This window comes from Antedon mediterranea, chromosome 4 (genome assembly GCF_964355755.1).
Source record: "Antedon mediterranea chromosome 4, ecAntMedi1.1, whole genome shotgun sequence".
Classification (NCBI taxonomy): domain Eukaryota; kingdom Metazoa; phylum Echinodermata; class Crinoidea; order Comatulida; family Antedonidae; genus Antedon; species Antedon mediterranea.
This window is the reverse complement of record NC_092673.1, coordinates 17,442,251-17,461,766: the sequence shown is the minus strand read 5'-3', so window position 1 is coordinate 17,461,766 and position 19,516 is coordinate 17,442,251. Positions and strand designations below refer to the sequence as shown.

Sequence of the window (19,516 nt, the reverse complement as noted above, 5' to 3'; positions counted from 1 at the left end):
AGGAACACATTTGTGAGAGTGAACAAAAAGTAAAATAAATGATTTTTTTGTTTGGTCTTATTTCATACGAATCTAACAGCAAGCAACTCGCCAATTACGGGATGGATAAACTTGAGGCTCAGGGAGTGGAGTTGGAAGATAGTCATGTCCAAATTAAGTCGTACCAATTTCTTGATGTATTTAAACTATTGCCTATATGATTACAGAAATATGTGACTGTTGACGTAGGGATGTGATTTAATAAACCACAGTATCAAGTGTAATTAAAACGAAATAATCACCATAATTAATGGACTTTTCCATAATTGTGTTTCATTTGATCTAGCTATGCACACACAAGTTCAGAGTAGTAAAGAATAGGTGAAGGCCTGGGTAGAATATCTCATGCACTATGCTCTAGGCAAGACATTATTGCAATAAAATTAGAAAGGCTATGACTAACTAGTTAGGCCTACAGTAAGAGTTGTTGTAGGCTACTACGTTTTCACGGCCTATCTAAAATTTTCAACCACAACCAATGTCTATGATATTCTGATATATAACAAAATGTATTTGTACTGATGTCTAACATTTTAATTGAGAACTGATCATGAAAACAATTATGTATATCAAAAAATTAAGAAAAATGGAAAAGATATGTATGAATTGAGTTGGAATGAAATTTGGAAATTAGCTAATATAATTTTATTTTTAACTCCCTGCATTATTTAATTTCTTGTATACGAAAAAATGTATTTATTTTTTTTATTTATTCGGTATATAAAAATATATTACAAAACGACAGTCAAGGACTGAAATGAAATGTATTACAAATGACTAAAAATTAGTTAAAATTGCTATAAAAATAGAAACATCTTAATAAAATTAGATATCGTACCATACAATTAAAAACATACATGAATAAAAAACCTTAAAACATTCACTTATTACATATCTAAAAAAGAGCTAGTGGTGCCTATTAATTATATCCACCATGGTGGGAACTGGAGACGACCTAAGTCTGCTGGTTTTACAATGAGGTACTTCTAGAAAGCGGTTGACTCTGAGAGACCGAGCTGGCTTATGAAGAGGGGGAAGTATTTCTCTAAACAGCTCGGATTTTAATAAGCCTTCCCCGAAAGACAACACAAGTTTGTTTCTTCTCTCTACAAGAGTAGGTAAACCAGTAACAGACAATGCATGATCATAGCACAAATAGTTGTTACCTAGCATGATACGCAATGCTCTCTTTTGTACCTTTTCAATAGACTTGGACATGTCCTTAGTGATAGCGCCATGCCAAACAGGGGCAGCATATTCTAAAATAGGTCTTATATACGCCATATAAACAGTCAACAGATCATTAATTAAGATTCCTGCTTTCTTCAAAATGCACAAGGAAAATAAACGTCTAGAAGCTCTAGACACAATATTATTAGTGTTAAGTTCCCATTTCAGGTCATTTTGAATGATTACACCAAGAAGCGTCATGTGATCAACTACTTGTAAAATGGAACCACTCAGACTAAAAGAAGGCGATATAATATCATCCGACTTGTCCTTAAGAAAATTGACAACCAAGATATGGCATTTGGAGGGTTTGGGTATCATATTATTGGATGAACACCAAACACTCAGATCATCTAACAGGGATTGCATGGAAGGCATCATCATATATGGAAAATTACCATTTTGAAAGATGTAATATTGAAGATGAGTATGAAAATATCTTTACGTTGTAAAGATGTTCAAAACTGTTGGACTAAATGTAAAAATATGTATAAGGAAATATCATTACTGTACTTGTATTGTATAGGAATCCAAAGAAAATAGATATGTTGTTGTTGCAAACTGTAACATACACTATTTTCAAATTTAGAAATTTATTTATGAGCATCCAGATTTATCCAAGATGTTTTGTAATAAGATTTACTGGTATACTTGTTCCTTTGATGAATCGAAAATGTAATCCGTGGTCTTATAAAGTGGTTTTTATATTTTATTTAAAAAAAATCATTTTATGAATAAAGTTCATCATGATTGTGAATGAATTCATAGTAGGCTCATATGTATGGAATAAGTTCATGCTTTAAAATATTCAACCTCACCGAATAGTACAGGAGTAAATGACATTCACACTAAATCGAAGAAGAATTGAAGAACCGCAACAAAAAGATTTAGTAAGGAAAATGTATTGTCTGATAACATTATGATGCTGACAAGAGCAAAACCAAACTTAATAAATAATATACTTTTCCTGCGGAGACAGTGAACATAAAGCGAATGCATGTCTGAGCAAAACACACAACTGTTCAAATGGCGTAATTATTATCATAGTGCCACCCATGATGACAAAGAGTGTAAAGCGAATAAAAATGGCCACTGATGCTAAACTAAGCAGCCAAGCCGAACATTCATTCACGTTCACAGCATATGATTCAGTTTATAAAACAGTATTAAAACCTATCATGATTCATTGCGGTGCCACTTTCCATATCATCATGCAGGATGACCTATCCAATTATGATCCAAATTTCGACCCAAAGCACAACTACATGTAACTTGCTGATTGTTTATGCGTCAACAGAGTGTTGCGCTAAAGCATGGGGATACTGTTACACTTTGGGACCAAGATGGCAACAACATCAAGGCCCTATTCTTTGCACCAGAACGGCACTGCTGAAAGATATTGGAGAACCTTTTTTGAGATATGAAACAGGCTGCATATATTTGCAACCGTTGCTTTAACAAGAGGACAGGCCAAATTCCTTATGAGACCTTTACGGATTTGAAGTATTAAAAAAAAAGTCCTCTATTGACAACTTATGCAAACAAATTTCTGCTGGTATTCATGATTCTTGAGATACCAGTACCACTAAAAATAGTACTAGGTCAAGGAAGGCAGTAAACTGGTGGAATAGCAACTGCACAAATGCCAGACAATGTTTTTGGTTTGGTATATGGAAAGACTGTGGGAGGCCTAGGTCCGGCCAGATAATTTTATGTTATAAACTTGCCAAAAAACACTACACTCGTTTGTAGATCGTCTGTTAATAATGTTGCTAACAAAAAATTCACCACTTCGAATAGGTTATATACAGAAAAAAATCCCAGAAAATTCTGGAATGCAATTATGTGAGGGTCCCTAATGATCAGCTTCGGCTGGATGGACCACCCTCGTAAAATATTGTTGAAATAAAAAATATAAAAAAAATAATGCTAAGGGTAAAAGGAATTCTAATCCCAGTGATATAATATCTATTCTATAATTAACTGACTTCTATGAGTCTAATTTTGCTCTAACACCTCTGCATCCCCTGTCATAGAAGAGGCGCTGAGGCAGTTGTCAATGATAAATCCAATCAGTTGAGACTTAAAATATTTAATGATTTGTAGTTTTTTAGCTGTGAGGATGTAAAAAGGCACATTAATTCTATTATTAAGGAATCTGCTCCAGGAACTTTAGTCAAACTTTAGCGGGGTCTGTCAGGACCAAGTGTATAAGTGGTCTGTAATAGGTCATTTGGTATTCCTTACAATGCGCTAAATGAAATCAAATTGGTTGCTGGTGGTATCTACAATATATAAGATAGCCTATTTGGGGGGAAGGGAGGGTCTCTAGTTAAATTTTAATGTGTCTGGTACTTGCGGTGCAGCGGACAATTAGTCTGTCGTTACCCATTTGGTATTGTATAACACTACTCAACTTGTTCATTTGGCATTATTTGTGAGTGTTATCTCACTCATCTATGCTATCTCCGTGTTTTAGGTCCTCCATATCTGGAGGGCCTATTGCAGCGGATAAAATGTCGTTTGTGAATTTGGTATGAGGATGTCAATGGGCATCGCATGGTGGTGAAATTAGGTGGTATCTCTCTCGTCTATCTGGTACCATTTTTTAAGCACCTTTTGTGGTCCCCCAATTCTATACGCAGCAGGGGGTAACCGACAGACTCACATTTTCTTTGACTCACTTGAGGTGGCACCCTACACACAAATGTCTCTGGGCTGCTGGTCTATATGTAGTTGATCTTGTGTGTCTGTCTGTTTGTCTGTCTGTCTGTTACAGTTATTGCAAGATGTTTACAAAAATGAAAATACAGATAGATATGTGGTCAAGGACTACTCCATTAAATTTTGGAGACAATCTGGACCAGGATCTTAATTCTGGACGACTTTTTAGAATTATTTTCAGACCTGCTAGTGTCAAAAGCCGGCGAGCAGTCTTAAAGTAAACAAGTAAACAGAAATTGCATTTTCTTGAGAACGACTTGTCCAAAAAACTTCATTTTTGCACAAGAGGCAAGAGTTATAATTTTTGATTTGTAATTTTAAAACACAATTTGATTTAATGTACAGGTTTTTGATATGATTAGTTTTAAAAACCTATTTCTTTTCAAATTCATCTGTTTATTATTGGTGTTGCTGTTCTATTGTTAGTCAACTGAAACAATTGTTAGTTGAAAAGCTTAATTGTTACATAACCTTTACACCAAATTCGCATACACATGGTTGTAGTGAAATCACACACAGCAGCATTAAGACACAAACATTTTTGTTTTTGGTGAAATCTTATGTAGGAAAATTTTACAGTAGGCGGAGGTATGCACTCTCGGAGTGCTGTTCTACTGTAGTTTGTTCTAGTAATACTTTTAAGTACAAATGGTTTTATCTGACTTTTGAATTGATAATTATTCATTTGGTGTAGCATCACTGTTCCTTCCACTGCATATATTGATATAGTAGTAGATGCTCTTTGTATTTGAGATTCTTATACAAACATGACGGACGGCACCTAAAATAACTATTCTTTGCAAATTTATATAGCAGGTCCGTATCCAGGGGGGGGTGCGTTGGGTGCAAACGCACCCCCACCCAAGTCCCAAAAGGTCCACTATTTCCTCGGTTGGTATTTTTTCTTGTCTTGTTTAACTAAAGACAATATCATTATATACAAAATTTACATTATCAATGGTATACAAACAAAAATATGTTAATATAAAATGAAAAAATACCGGTAATTAAATTACGGAATCTGAACTGACTACAAACTCGATGTAAAACATGCGCAGTCGATCATGTGACGACAAGCAATAGCTTAGCGCTTCATGTACGCGGTACGCGGTAAAGTGTTTGCTCGAAATACAGACAACTTAACCGGCGGTGGTAAAGACGTGTCTGGAAATACAGACACTATCAAATACGGCGCCTAAACAAGAGAAGGAAGGCCAACTCAGACAGCGTCTGACGCTGTCTGAGTTGGCCTTTAAACATCATGAAAGCGTTAAGTTCTGGTGTCCATCGTTGAAATAGCCCAAGCCACAACAAAGAGTCTTAAATCAATCTTTAGAACGTCAAATAACGCAGATTTTGCCGCAGCCTTCGGCCCCTGGACCCTGACCGGGGTCCCTTGGCGGCCCCCTGGCTCCCAGCCATTGTTGCTCGCTTCGCTCGCAGCCCCCCCCCCCCCATTATAAATGCTGCATACGGGCCTGTATAGCATAAATAAGTAGTTTCAATTTCATCCAAGGAATGAAGATATCACAGCTAGTGCATGCAATTTTTAATAGTTTTACATTTTTAACAGTATTTTTAACTTTTTATCTTGTATTTTTAATCTGCTATAATACTGCACGTTTTTAAATTGTTGCAATACTGTTGTTTTAATCTACCAAGCAAAGTGAATTTCTGTTACGAACGTCATTTGGAAGATTGACCCACACCACATGTGCAGAGCGCTAGTCTGTCATCGCTGGTCGTTGATAATCAAAATGTAGAAAGTATCATTAATGATGAACCTGCTGTAAATGAAAACGAACCTAACCTAAATAATGACATTACAGTAGATGAGGTAATTCATGCCATTAAATCCCAAAAAACAGGTAAATCACCTGGAATCGATGGATTATTACCAGAACTTTTTATACACTCACCTCAAAATGTAATCAATCTAATAACAAAATTATATAATATAATTTATAATACAGGACAGTTTCCACAGCAATGGGCAACCAGCCTTATTGTCCCAATATTTAAAAAAGGTGACAAAGAACAACCAGAGAATTATAGAGGAATATCACTTATTCCCGTTTTTGCTAAAATTTTCCTACATATTATCAATAAAAGATTACAATTTTGGGCAGAAGATAATAACATTCTACATCAGGAACAAGCCGGTTTTAGAAAGGGGTTCAGAACATCGGATAATGTATTTATTCTTAACACAATCATTAATAAATACCTAGGAAAAAAACGTGGGAAAGTATATGTTGCTTTCATTGATTTTAAACGAGCCTTTGACTCCGTAGGACATCAATATCTTCACATAAAACTAAAAAATTCAGGAGTAAAAGGAAAAATGTTAAACGTTATTAATTCAATGTACAATAAGTTATCAGCACATGTTAAGGTCGACGGCAACATTAGTAATTCTTTCAAATGTCTAATAGGTATACAACAGGGTTCGCCACTCTCGTCCTTTTTATTTAATGTTTTTATTAATGATACTGTCAATGTTAACAAGAGTAATATTATGGTGTTTAAGAATGGTGGTAATCTTAACAAATTTGAAAAATGGAATTACAATGGAAATACAGTTGACATTGTCAAATCCTTTAAATATTTAGGAGTTGTTTTCAACTCAAATGGTAATTGGAATAAAGCCAAAGAATACAATTGTCAACAAGCTAATAAGGCTTTGTTCGCATTAAAAGGATTGACCCATAGACGTTTTGGTAACCTCCAAGTTAATATATGGAACCATATATTTGATGTTAAGATTATGCCAATCTTACTTTATGGTAGCGAAATATGGGGTTTAAATGATATATCAGTATTAGAGAAAGTTCATCTAAGATTCTGTAAATACATTCTAGGAATAGGTAATTCTGCACCAAGTGTTGCAGTGAGAGGAGAATGTGGAAGATTCACTATCCAAATTCAAATTATCATTAATATAATTCGTTATTGGCTTAGAGTAATCCAAATGGATAATGACAAATTTATTAAACAATGTTATGATTTTCAATATAGAAAAGCTCAAAGAAATGAGCAATGTTGGGCCAATGACGTAAAACAAATACTATGCATAAATGGATTTGGTAACATATTATGGTACTCACAACAGGTTAATAATATATATACTTTTATTTCAAATTTTAAACAAAGGCTTACAGACATTGAACGACAGAAATTCTACGAAGATACTAGGCTACACTCTAAGCTCCAATATTACAAGCACGTTAAATATAAGTTTGGAATTGAAGAATATCTAACAAAAGTAACAAATTACAAACATAGACAAATTATGACTAAGATACGACTAGGAATTTTAGAATTAGAAATTGAAAAAGGAAGATGGAATTGTATAAATAGAAATGAAAGATTGCAAATTATGTGCTTTACAATCAATTGAAGATGAATATCATTTCACTTTAGTTTGTCCATTTTATTCAGATATTAGAACTAAATATATGTTTTCCTTTTATACAAACAACCCAACTAAATTAAAATATATTTATCTTATGTCTACTACAAATACTGATATTATTGTTAAACTTGGAAAATATTTATTTTTTTCATTTAAACGTAGAACAGAATTTTTAAACGCACTCAACTGATATTTATTTAATATTGTATTACATTGTATATTATTTGGGCCAAAGGCCATATATAATAAATGTTTCTTGGATCTCCAAGAAAGAATGAGAATGAGATAAGGAAGCCCCAGCAGTACAACTGTTACGAACATAATACATCCAACATAGTAACATAGATCTCAATTTTCCCAGGAAGTTGATACTTGACTATCTTTATGTTTTGTATTATGTTTGTTGGGATATGTAAATTCAAAATAAGATTAACTTTATTGAATTACGAACAATTCTAATTTTTTGTTGTCATGTCACATTTTTTGTTGCAGTATCAAATTTGTGCATATATACTTGATGAATAAAAGATACCGAAACAATATATCACAGCTAATAGCAGCATGTTGTAACAATGTATAGATTATCAATAATGATTCTGATAGTACTACTACTGGTAAGAGGAATGAAGATATCATAGCTAATAGCAGCATGTTGTAACAATGTATAGATTATCAATAATGATTCTGATAGTACTACTACTGGTAAGAGGAATGAAGATATCACAGCTAATAGCAGCATGTTGTAACAATGTATAGATTATCAATAATGGTTCTGATAGTACTACTACTGGTAAGAGGAATGAAGATATCACAGCTAATAGCAGCATGTTGTAACAATGTATAGATTATCAATAATGATTCTGATAGTACTACTACTGGTAAGAAGAATGAAGATATCACAGCTAATAGCAGCATGTTGTAACAATGTATAGATTATCAATAATGATTCAGATAGTACTACTACTGGTAAGAGGAATGAAGATATCACAGCTAATAGCAGCATGTTGTAACAAAGTATAGATTATCAATAATGATTCTGCTAGTACTACTACTGAGAGGAATGAAGATATCACAGCAATGATTATGTTGTAACAATGTATATATTATCAACAATGATTATGTTGTACTACTACTGGAAGTATATTATCAAATATGTCTATTTTCAAATACGGTAAAGTATCCTCTTTCTCTATTCTATAATTATTTAAACATGTCAATTTTTGCACAAATAGGTCACAAATTGTTTATAGAACAGAAATAGCCTTTTGTTTTTCAGTTTCCTGTGCTGTAGGGATGATTTCGATCCAAGTCGGCCCTAAACCGTCTCGGCCAAAGTCAAGTCGGCCCCAAGTCAAGTCGGCCCCAAGTCAAGTCGGCCCCAAGTCAACTCGGCCTCAAGTCAACTCGGCCTCAAGTCAACTCGGCCTCAAGTCAACTCGGCCTCAAGTCAACTCGGCCTCAAGTCAACTCGGCCTCACGTCAACTCAGCCAAAAAATAATCGGTCAACTCGGCCCCGTTAAAGTATGGAACGCAAAAAGTGCAAATGAAGGGGATTGATAAAATAATATTTCTTCACAATTTTTTAACTATAAATAATTCTGACTTTTAATGAATATTAATATTTAGACAATAATATATTTAGCAAAAAAAATAGTAATGATTTCACCAACTTTCCTTTATTTGCGTTTAATAAAATTTCAAATTACACAATTGAAAACAATTCGTAGCTGCGCCTCCCTGCGCCTTTGGCAGCTTTTTCGATACCTACGTGTTTTCACTGACCGGGGGATTCCCCTTTTTTTTTAACGCAAATCATGGACAAAAACGATGTACGATCATTTTTTCTATGGTCAAATGGTGGAACGTAGGCCTCCGTCTTCGATTTACTAAAATGCGGTACCGGGGCGGTACCTGCACGTGTTTTTGTAACACGCGGGTACTTATATTCATATCGGCAATGAGTTCATTTTTTTATATGATATTATTTAATTATATTATATTTTTTTTATTTCTTCATTTTTTTTAAAGCGTGGATAGTATAAGAATCATAATAATATTAAGCACTTTTTGCGTTCCATACTTTATTGTGGCCGAGTTGACCGATTAGTTTTTGGCCGAGTTGACGTGAGGCCGAGTTGACTTGGGGCCGACTTAACGTGGGGCCGACTTGACTTTGGCCGAGACGGTTTAGGGCCGACTTGACCTGCACCCGTAGGGATGAGTGAGAGTCATTCATGAAGAAAGTAGTGTATTAATGAAAATGTACTTAATAAAAATAAATAAATTTAATTACTCTTACCTCCAAACAGCCGCTTATAACATGTGACATCCATCGTGATAGCCTTGCCAGTTTCTGTGCACGTTAACTTCCTGCATTGGAAATCTTTAAGAATTTGAAAATGCTTCTTGTCTAATTGATCACTACACTGACAAGGAATGCATCTCTTGAATGGAATCCCACTTCTACCGCCATCTTTAGATTGTTCAAATGACTTCTCAACTGTTGACAAAACCTAAAGATATAAATTTAATGTCGATTGATAACAATTTAAGACACACACCAGCAAATATGAAAGCATCAATGGTGCAGTAGCTCACAAAGAAATATGATGAGAACTTTATAGCATAGTTTAAAGAAACATGTGTAAATTTCTCATCAAGTGTTCTATGTGTATTTTCATAAACTAGGTCCAAACAGATATATAATATAACTGGTAACATAATTAATTGAATTTAAGACATATCATATCAACAAATATAAATAAATATAATAAAAAATAGGTGTGTTATAAAATAAATAATGAATGTTTTGTTTTCGTTGAATGGAGAGAATATGTTGTTCATTGACTGCTCTATTTTCAACTCGGCTCTCTGCTTCGTTAAAAATAGTGCAGACAATTTTTCAACTCATGAAATATTCTTACCATTCATCTCATAAACATTCATTATAAAACTATACATTGCAATGTTGGAAAATAATTTGTAATTGATTTGTAAAATCAGTATACATTGTAAATATGCAGACATTTTCAGACATCAAGCAAACCTGACAAAAAATTGAGGAGAAAACTTTCTACGTGTATTTTCATAAACTACCAAATAGATAGATAACATAACTGGTAACATAACATACCAATTTACATGCTTCAGCTGAAGGTTCCTCTTTACTCGTTTCATCAAAAGAATCTGTTCTTTTAATAGCCATCTAGAAAGTAAAAATAGATGTAATGTTTTGTTATCAGAATTTAGTTTTAGTTTTATATGCATTTAAAGTGGATTCTGACATGACAGATCAGGGAAAGACTAAGCAACAATATTTAACTTTCATAATTTAGTGATATTTATTGAACATTTGAGATTATATATTACCTTTAACAAGAACTTTCGCTCATCATTCTTAGTAATAAATTTGTCAAGAGACAAAATCACATGATGATATTCGTTGAGGTAAAGTTCTGCATAACTACATGCAAGTATTGGGTCAACTCCTTCCTTTTGAAATTTGTTAAGGAATTCAATAATTAAATACGGAAACAACACGTCTGGCAGATATCCCTCAAAGTCGTAATAGATTGGCCTGCTGATAGATCGTGAACCATCAGGTACTTGTCTTACTTGACTTGTCTTGATAGCAAGTCGCAGTGGCACAAAAAAGGATCGTTTTCCAACTGATTTCTGAAATTGTTAATTTGTAACAATGCCATTTAAATTATTTTAAGCAAACTAAAGATACTCTGTCATGTAGACATTTTCATTAGAAAGTTTATTCAAACTTTGAACATTAAAAATCCAAACTATTAAAATAATACTTTTTATCCCACATCTTACATGTATAAAATGAAAGATTAAAGAAACAAAACCTACTGTAGATGTACTTGCGACATCCTGGCTGTTTGTTGTCTTTCTCTCACAAATGAAACCTAATTGAATCATAAGTGCTACAAGGAACTCAAAATTCTTTCCGTCATCAACTTTACTATCTTTCCATAATTTTCGCAACAAGTCTTCTTCCAGTATGCCTTTGTCAAGCTTATCAAAAGATCTTCTAAATTTAGCGGACTAAAAAACACCAACTATCAACCATGCATCGTATTTTGTGTTTATAACAGTTGTGAGGATGACGGCAATAGATACAGTAAGCATTTAGAATATAGATGAACCATGTGTTGGTATAATACAGTATTGTGGTTTAACCCTTTCACTGTGCATAACATTGAGAGACAGGTGATTTTTAATAAATTGCAAAAACCTACTAAATGAGATAATTTTGTAAATATTTTTGAGGTGGGTAAAAGGTTGGTCTACCGTTTGGAGTAAGAAAATGGTACGATACGACGATATTAAAAAATATAGAGGTTGCATGTAGTGCAGGAAAATAGTTTTAAAACATTGCAAATATATTTAAGTTTATCAAAAATATAGTGTACTCGGTAATGATGGTTATATGGAGTTCAACGACATGTTTATACCCGATAATACACGCAGTGAAAGGGTTAAACTGTGAAATTACTCCAAGTTAGTTTGCTATTCACTTTTATAGTGCTTCAATTGTAATAGATTGAAAGCAGAATATTAAAAGTGAAATAATTAATTACAAATGACTTTTTTTTATCTATAGAAAATGTTAAGCATCTCTATCAAATATTACTAAAGGCAAACTCTTTGCTAAGGAATAATAAATTACACAGAACAGGAGTAATTATACTACGGCAACACGTTTTTACAATGCAAGACATTACATGAGTCTACTTACGGGATATTTTGGGGGAACCACAGTTACAAATTTGGTGACAATTTCAACCAGCCTCAACGGATCTAGCACGACTTTATCCCTTAGTAATTTGTTGTCAGGCATGTAAACAATTTCACCAAGATCGTACAAGAAGTTAAGCAGGACTGATTTGTATTTTTCTTTTTCAACAATACCATTCTTACTTTTCAGAATTTTGATCTAAAAGAAATAATATTAAATTAGTATTATTCAGAATAAAAAAAAAAATATGAAATCATATTCAGTTTTTGTAACATGTGGGTAATACATGAAAAAATAGTTTTAAATATTGAATTTCAATGGCTAATTACCTTATTATTTTCAAACACACAATTTATAAATAAAACAATGGCAGCAAATATCTGAGATGAAAATATGGTTTTGGATATAGTAATCTAATTATCTATAGACATTTTTTAATTAAAGGGTACTTATATTTGGAAACATTAATTTTTTTTTTTTAGATACTTGATAGATATATTGCGACTTAATATTTCCCAAAATGTTCTTTTCTGAAAAAAAGAACAAAAACAAAACAAATAACATTTACCTCTTCTAAAGGACACAAAGAAAAAGAGGGCTGTTTTTTTCCTCTTAGATCATGTAGATCACATCGAAAACGCATCCACTTTAAAGGAAAAGGCTTTTCTAAAGCTTTCATAAGTTCATCAATAACTTGTTTGAGATCACTAAAGCTCTTATCTGTTGTTGGTTGGCTGTTTTCAATGGCAAAATATTTGTGGTAGACATGATTTCCATATGGTTTTGTTTTAAGCACATCTTGAATAATTTTAAACGCCTTTTCTGCCTGTTTGTAAATAATTTTAATAACAGTTTACACCTATATCATAATAAGAATGTGTCAATTTTGTAATTTATTTTAAGTAATACATATTTAAAAATATTTACAACTGCAATGTATCTTTGGTTGTGGCTATTTATAAAATATAGAAACAAAAGAAGTATTAACCTCATCATTTTGCTGTTTTTCAGTCTTACCAAGCTTACCCTTGTGTGTACCCACAATAAAGATAGTTGGTTTGTCAACTTCATTCTCCTCATCTTCTTCCACAATACGACTATGAGAATAAACTGACAGGATGTAAGATAATATGAACTGGAGATTGGTCCAATGATGTCTAGATGTTTCCTGTATAAAAAAAATTATGAAAACACTTAATCACAGTGAAACTTGAAATGGTTAGTTTTTGAAAGCATTCATTACTACATCTTATTTGGAACTGTTTTTAATGCATAAAATGCATGTTCTTATAAATTAGAAGATTTGTTCAATCTCAATGCCTTATTGCATCTAGAAACACTTACTTCAGTAGAATCAATGAAAGTAGCAAGATCATCCAATGGTTTACTGAGATCAAATACAACAATGTATAGTGCTTGTAGTGTCATGAACATCTGCAAAAATATTCAGATATTGACTGATTAATATTCTTTAAGGCCTTCTGACAACATAACAAATATTATTTTAAATTGTATGTGGACCTTGATATATAATAAAGACTTTCATATACAAATTCTTTGATAATTAATGTGGCGAAAAGTTACTGAAAATGTTTAAAATTAACATTAGTCATGGATAATATACGAATAATGAATATTTTATATTCATGCAATGAAACAAAAAAATCATTAGTGAAAGATGAAATGTTCTAGTGTTATCACATGAAATTATTTTCCAATACATTGCACTCATAAACATTCATTATTTGTATATTATAACACCCAAAAGTAGATTCTTTTTATTTGATTGGAGGATTATGGGTCACATGATATAAATAAATGTTATATTACTCCCCTAATGATGTCATCAAGAGTGCAATGTCATTATACAGGTATGTGTGCCAGTACTGCAATTTTGTTTTCCGCATATTTTACACAGTGAACATTTAACCACACACTCTTCAAGAGGCTGTTGTTGACTGATCACGTTTCATTAACCAGTAGTGTGTGCTGTATGTTGCCAATTGTTTTACTCCCTCTCTAAAATTAGAGTTCTGCCTTTTCAATGGCCTAGCCTCTTGTTAAAAGTAGATGTATTATACATAAACATCAACAAGAGGCTAGGCCAAGGCCTAAACTATTCAAGAAGGCAGAAGGCAAACAATTATAGATGGCGTGACAATACAGATTGATTTTTTAACACGCAGTCTATTCTTGCATCCCATGTTTCGGTTGCTCACTGTGTAACATAAGAATATGTAATCTGACTTTAATGTTTAATAGTATATGTCTATTGAATATCATGTGACCCACAATCCTCCAATCAAGTGACAAGAATCTACTATTAAATTGTTATATATATTACTATGCAGTACCATGGAAAGATGTTTGCGAAAAAAAAAAGAAAAAATCAAACTATACCTTGGCCATACAATTATGTTAGTCTATACAGAAACCTACTTACCCGATGTAGACCATGGTAGATTAATTGTCCCCCATGGTCCCATATGTTGAATGTTTCTTCCAAAGTCTCCTCCTTATTTTCCTTAACTTCCTTGATTACATCCTTATCTAATTGTTGATCTGTATCAAATGGAATAGCTTGAGTAGCTGTATCAGTACCTGTAGCGAAAACAAGTGTTTTGGTCATTCCACAAACGGCGTAACAAGCATCATTATTTTAAAATTTTAAGTCAACATAGTATTCAGTCAGTTAAAAAGTTGCTATGAGTATAGTTGTCTTCATTATCATCATAATGAGCTTTCGCCCCGGGACGGTCACCAGGACTGTGAATTCACTTTGATTCTTCTAGATTCATAAAAAAAATAAGCATCTTTGTAAGCCTCTTCTAAGTTTTTAATTAGGTGTTTTTTTAACTTTCCTAACTAGACAACATGCCCACCAAGCCTGCGTGTACAGCGTCTGTAGACTATGTCTAGGAGTAGGACGCTTTGTTTTCTCCAAATTACGGTCACCATAATTGTTACACAGATAGGTTGCCTCTAAGTTATGAATCTGATAACATAATTTTATACTTCTTTAGTTACATTAAATTGGAAAATCTAACTTTATATAACTATGAATTTAAAGATGTATTGTCCTCATGAAAAAATAATGGTTACAATTTTTTTTTTAATATGCCATTTTAATGTCACCTAATAGTTATCCACTATAAAAAAAATTGGATTGAAAAAAAAAGTCAAATTGACTGCCAGTCAATGGGTATTTGGTTGAATTTAACCATTTATTTTGTTATTTTATAAGTGAAAACCTTAATTGTTTCCTTTTTTTTCTACAGAAGTGATTAACTACAAAATAATCTATTCAAAGTCTGATTTTAATAATCTTTATTTTTCATGTTTTTGGGGACAATAGATCTTTAATATGACAGAAATTGCAAACTGATAATTGCAACTTATTTATTAGTGCTTTTACTACAAAAATGTAAAAATAATTAGAATTTAATGGAAATTTACATACCATAATTTTTGTAATCATTATCATCTGTAGGTGGTTTCATGTCAATCTACACATTACGTAAAAACAATGGATATAAAAAGAAATAAATGTTTATTCAAGTTAAATACAGTATTGTTTACAATTTAATATAAGAGAAAACTAATATTATTTACTCTAAAAAAAAACCCAAATTATTTTGAAAGAAAAAAAAATGAAATAGCTGCTCATAATGCCTCATTGATTCATTTAGAAAGAAAGCCTAAGTGACTGGTTTGAAATAGTCCTGTAGGTGCTACTTTATTTATATTATGTTTTTATTACGCTATTATTGACAAACGTTTACAGTTTTCTTTTCTCTCAATTTGTCATTGACCATTTTTGTATACTGTTTTAAAGGATTACCTGTAGAGAAAAAAGACATTTGCACATATTATTACAGCAGATACATTGATAGGTGACAATACTTTAACTGATGGATTAATTAATGTAAAATTACAGTACATCAACAAACAATAGGTTGCGTGTTAAAGGATCATGGAGTAATTGCTGTATGTATGTGAAAATATGACTGTTGACATCATACTACAGTTATATGCATTTATTGAATTCCATTCTACATCTCAGTTTCATTGTGGGCCTGTTTGTGTCTATGATAATGAGATCAAAGATAAATATTGTTACATTGACTATGATGATGGGAAGAGTAATATGCTAATTTGTATTCAAATTTACCACTATCAGCTTCAGCCTCTTTCCATGTTTTGCTTGCTGTTCTTATCACTGCTATTCCATCTGTAACTTTATGTTCTTCCTCAAATCTGAGATAAATATAATAATAATAATATAATAATTTGAAACCAAAAATGAATGTCATTCATTTTTAGTGCCGTAAAATTCAATTTTCTCTTTTTAATTATAGATACCAGTAGTTACTATTTCAATAGTCTTTATTTATAAAATACACATTTTAAATCAGTTATTTAGTCAACAATTAAAATGATCTTTCATTTAAAATTACAAAACAATGTTAAAATTTAATTCTATTATCTATTATTGTTATAATTAGGCAGTACCTACATGTATTTTGTAATGTCAATTTTACTGTCCAACTACTTACATCTTTCCAAGACATGCATTTATGAGGCATGTTTTACCAACTCCTCCCTGTCCAATCACCTTAAGCATTCCAAGATTGACTGCGACAGATCCTCCTTTCAAAGCTTCCTTGTACGCTTCCTGATACTCTAATTCACGAGCAGCAATATCACATGGAATATCTGAAAATTGAATCAAGATTTTAATAGATTTTTAAAACATCTGGAGTAAATAAAGTAAAAAAAAAAAAAATCATCAATCAAGCATGCCACATAAATCTGCAAACTAGCTCCATTCCATTATTACAGTATTTTGGATGGAAACAATCAACTGTTTGTTTTATTTATGATAAATAAAATCTCTCCATTTGTTATTAGTTGCACACTTTTCGCCTTTTTACAGTACCGCTCAGAAATAATGCTTTTTTTAAATAACATTAGCGTCTAATTCTCTCCTTACTGAAATCCCATTTTAATCACAATTGTGTTAAATTATATATAGATACAATCATACAACATACAGCAGCTCTTATGATTCTTAAACTCACCACTCTCTGGCTTAAGAAGTTTTGTTTTCTGTTCGTCACTTGTCGGTTTCTGAAATTGTGTTTGAAATTGCTCATCAACAGTACTTGGTAAATCTAAAAAAATACCCAAACAAAAATATTACATATTACATATTTTCATAAAAAAACACTATATTAAAAGTCACAGCTTGGCAAAACTCTTGAATTGTCATATGGTATCTTTAAAATTTTTCAATGGTATAAGGTTATATAAAAGCTTGTGGGTGACTGTGTACAAGCAATCGACTATACATGAAAATGGTAAACCTCATTCATTCTGGATATACTATAATAATAATGTATTTTTTTAAACTAAAATGTATACAGTTAACAACTACAGTTATTAATTATGTCCTAAAAATTGTGTGAACTCAAACTCATCCAAACATAGAGGCGTTATGCAACATTTTTTGACAGAGATCCTGAATCTAAATCATTTCTAGCACCATACGGTTGATTAGGATGGTTTCACTGTGTAAAGTGAAAATAAAGTAATCCTGAAATGAATAACTGGTATGATTCAGAATTTGGCAGTAGGAATTATTGACCACCTATCGTAAGTTTTTAATATGCCTTGAACTTTTTAAATGTTTTTATTTATATTCTGTTTTATGACCAGTAACCAATTTTGTTTTTATTCCTGTGTGAAAACACAATAAAGATAACTTGAACTTGAGCCCACCATGGTTTGGGCTGAATTTTGCCAATATAGACCTGGAATTGCATTTTTAAAGGCCTACAATAAAGGCACTGTTCTTTATACACTTGGTAGATCTTGGTTATGCTTTGTGGGACTTGGTGTTTAGAATAACACATGTATGATGCTTAATTTTACATACAGAAAAATAGTATTCTTAACCTGGCTTAAAATTGTGTGAAGAAAATTCATTCATTGTGGAAACAAAAAATGGAATTAACAAGAAAATGTTTTATTTTTATATTCAATATTTATCTCCTCCTATCGTAAATTGTTTTCCTCGAATGCGAATGTGGGAAGGAGGAGTTTGAATTTGTCTATTGGTTTTACCCATAGTAAAAAAATTAGTAGAATTTAAGTAGACTTAAGTAGAAATAGCTCTATTTTCAGTAGTTTTTTAGTAGACCTTTTTATCTCGACTACTAATGATTTTAACTGAATGAGTCAACGATGGAACGACTACTTCCCAGCTATAAAATAGATAGTTGATTAATATCTAACTGGCTATTATCAGTTTCTTTATAGTCTATTGATAGGTCATTGGTAGTCTTGTATAGCTATAATAAGTAGACAGTAGATAGATAGATATGATACTCATAGATTTCTAATAGCTATCTGGTAGTCCATATCTATCTATTGTATAAAATAGATAGTTTATTAACAGTTACTGGCTATTATCAGTTTGTTTATGTCTATTAATAGGTTGCTGGTAGCCCTTGGTATTGCTATTATAGTAGACAATAGATAGATGCATACAACTGTGTTACTCACAGATTGAAAATAGTGAAAAAACTATCTAACACTATTAGTGGGGGTTTTGAATTATGCTAATGAGGTAAAACCTATTAGGAACTATCTAAATTCTACCTAAAATCTACTTATTAGTAGGTGCTTAATAGGTAATAGAGCTATATCTATTAAGGGGATAACTTTTAAGGCTAATATTTATAGAGCTATATCTACTAAGAACTTTTAATTAAGCGCCATCATTTACGGTAGTAACCTGGTACGCTGAAAATCCGGTGATTCAGCTCCTCGAAGAAGACGAATTATTATTTAAAATGTGTGAAGGAAATTCATCCATTGTGGAAACAAAAACTGGGATTTAACAAGAAAATTAGATTTTATATTCAATATTTATCTTCTCCTATCGTAAATTGTTTGCCTTGAATGCGAATACCAATTGTACATTATATATAAAATAGATTACATTAAAAAAAAAAAATCTACATTTTACATTTATGTGCAATTAATAAAGTTCAAATATTCCTTAACAATGCATATCCCCCATCCGATTATTGTAACTAGTTTAAAGTAAAGCCTCCTATCAAAAGCCCCTTGAGGTTTATTGAAGGTCCCTTTCATCTTAAAATCATCATCATCATCATTAAAATCTCTTTATTTTTGTTATGTGTACTGTTTTGATGTATTGAATAAAGAGATTGATTTGATTTGAAAAATGATTTATTTAATATTTTTATTTCAAAGGAATTTTAAAGTTTGCGTTTTTGTGTTATTTTTATCGTATTAATAGCAAAATAATTTACATCTTGCAACA

The 19,516-nt window shown here is 31.9% G+C and overlaps 1 protein-coding gene across 1 annotated transcript in view; it reads right to left on the bottom strand.

Moving 5' to 3' along the window:
• LOC140046602 (uncharacterized) overlaps window positions 1–19,516 on the bottom strand; it is a 54,608-nt gene that overhangs the window by 34,857 nt on the left and 235 nt on the right. Inside the window, exons 2-14 of the mRNA XM_072091296.1 lie at window positions 17,244–17,336; window positions 16,719–16,878; window positions 15,939–16,419; window positions 15,623–15,668; window positions 14,606–14,763; window positions 13,507–13,596; window positions 13,151–13,330; window positions 12,731–12,988; window positions 12,163–12,360; window positions 11,274–11,468; window positions 10,779–11,084; window positions 10,543–10,614; window positions 9,709–9,922 (exon numbers count right to left, since the gene is read on the bottom strand). Of these exons, the coding sequence (XP_071947397.1) occupies window positions 9,709–9,922; window positions 10,543–10,614; window positions 10,779–11,084; window positions 11,274–11,468; window positions 12,163–12,360; window positions 12,731–12,988; window positions 13,151–13,330; window positions 13,507–13,596; window positions 14,606–14,763; window positions 15,623–15,668; window positions 15,939–16,022 (1,801 nt within the window). The 5' untranslated portion in view covers window positions 16,023–16,419; window positions 16,719–16,878; window positions 17,244–17,336. The remainder of the gene's footprint in view (window positions 1–9,708; window positions 9,923–10,542; window positions 10,615–10,778; window positions 11,085–11,273; window positions 11,469–12,162; window positions 12,361–12,730; window positions 12,989–13,150; window positions 13,331–13,506; window positions 13,597–14,605; window positions 14,764–15,622; window positions 15,669–15,938; window positions 16,420–16,718; window positions 16,879–17,243; window positions 17,337–19,516) is intronic.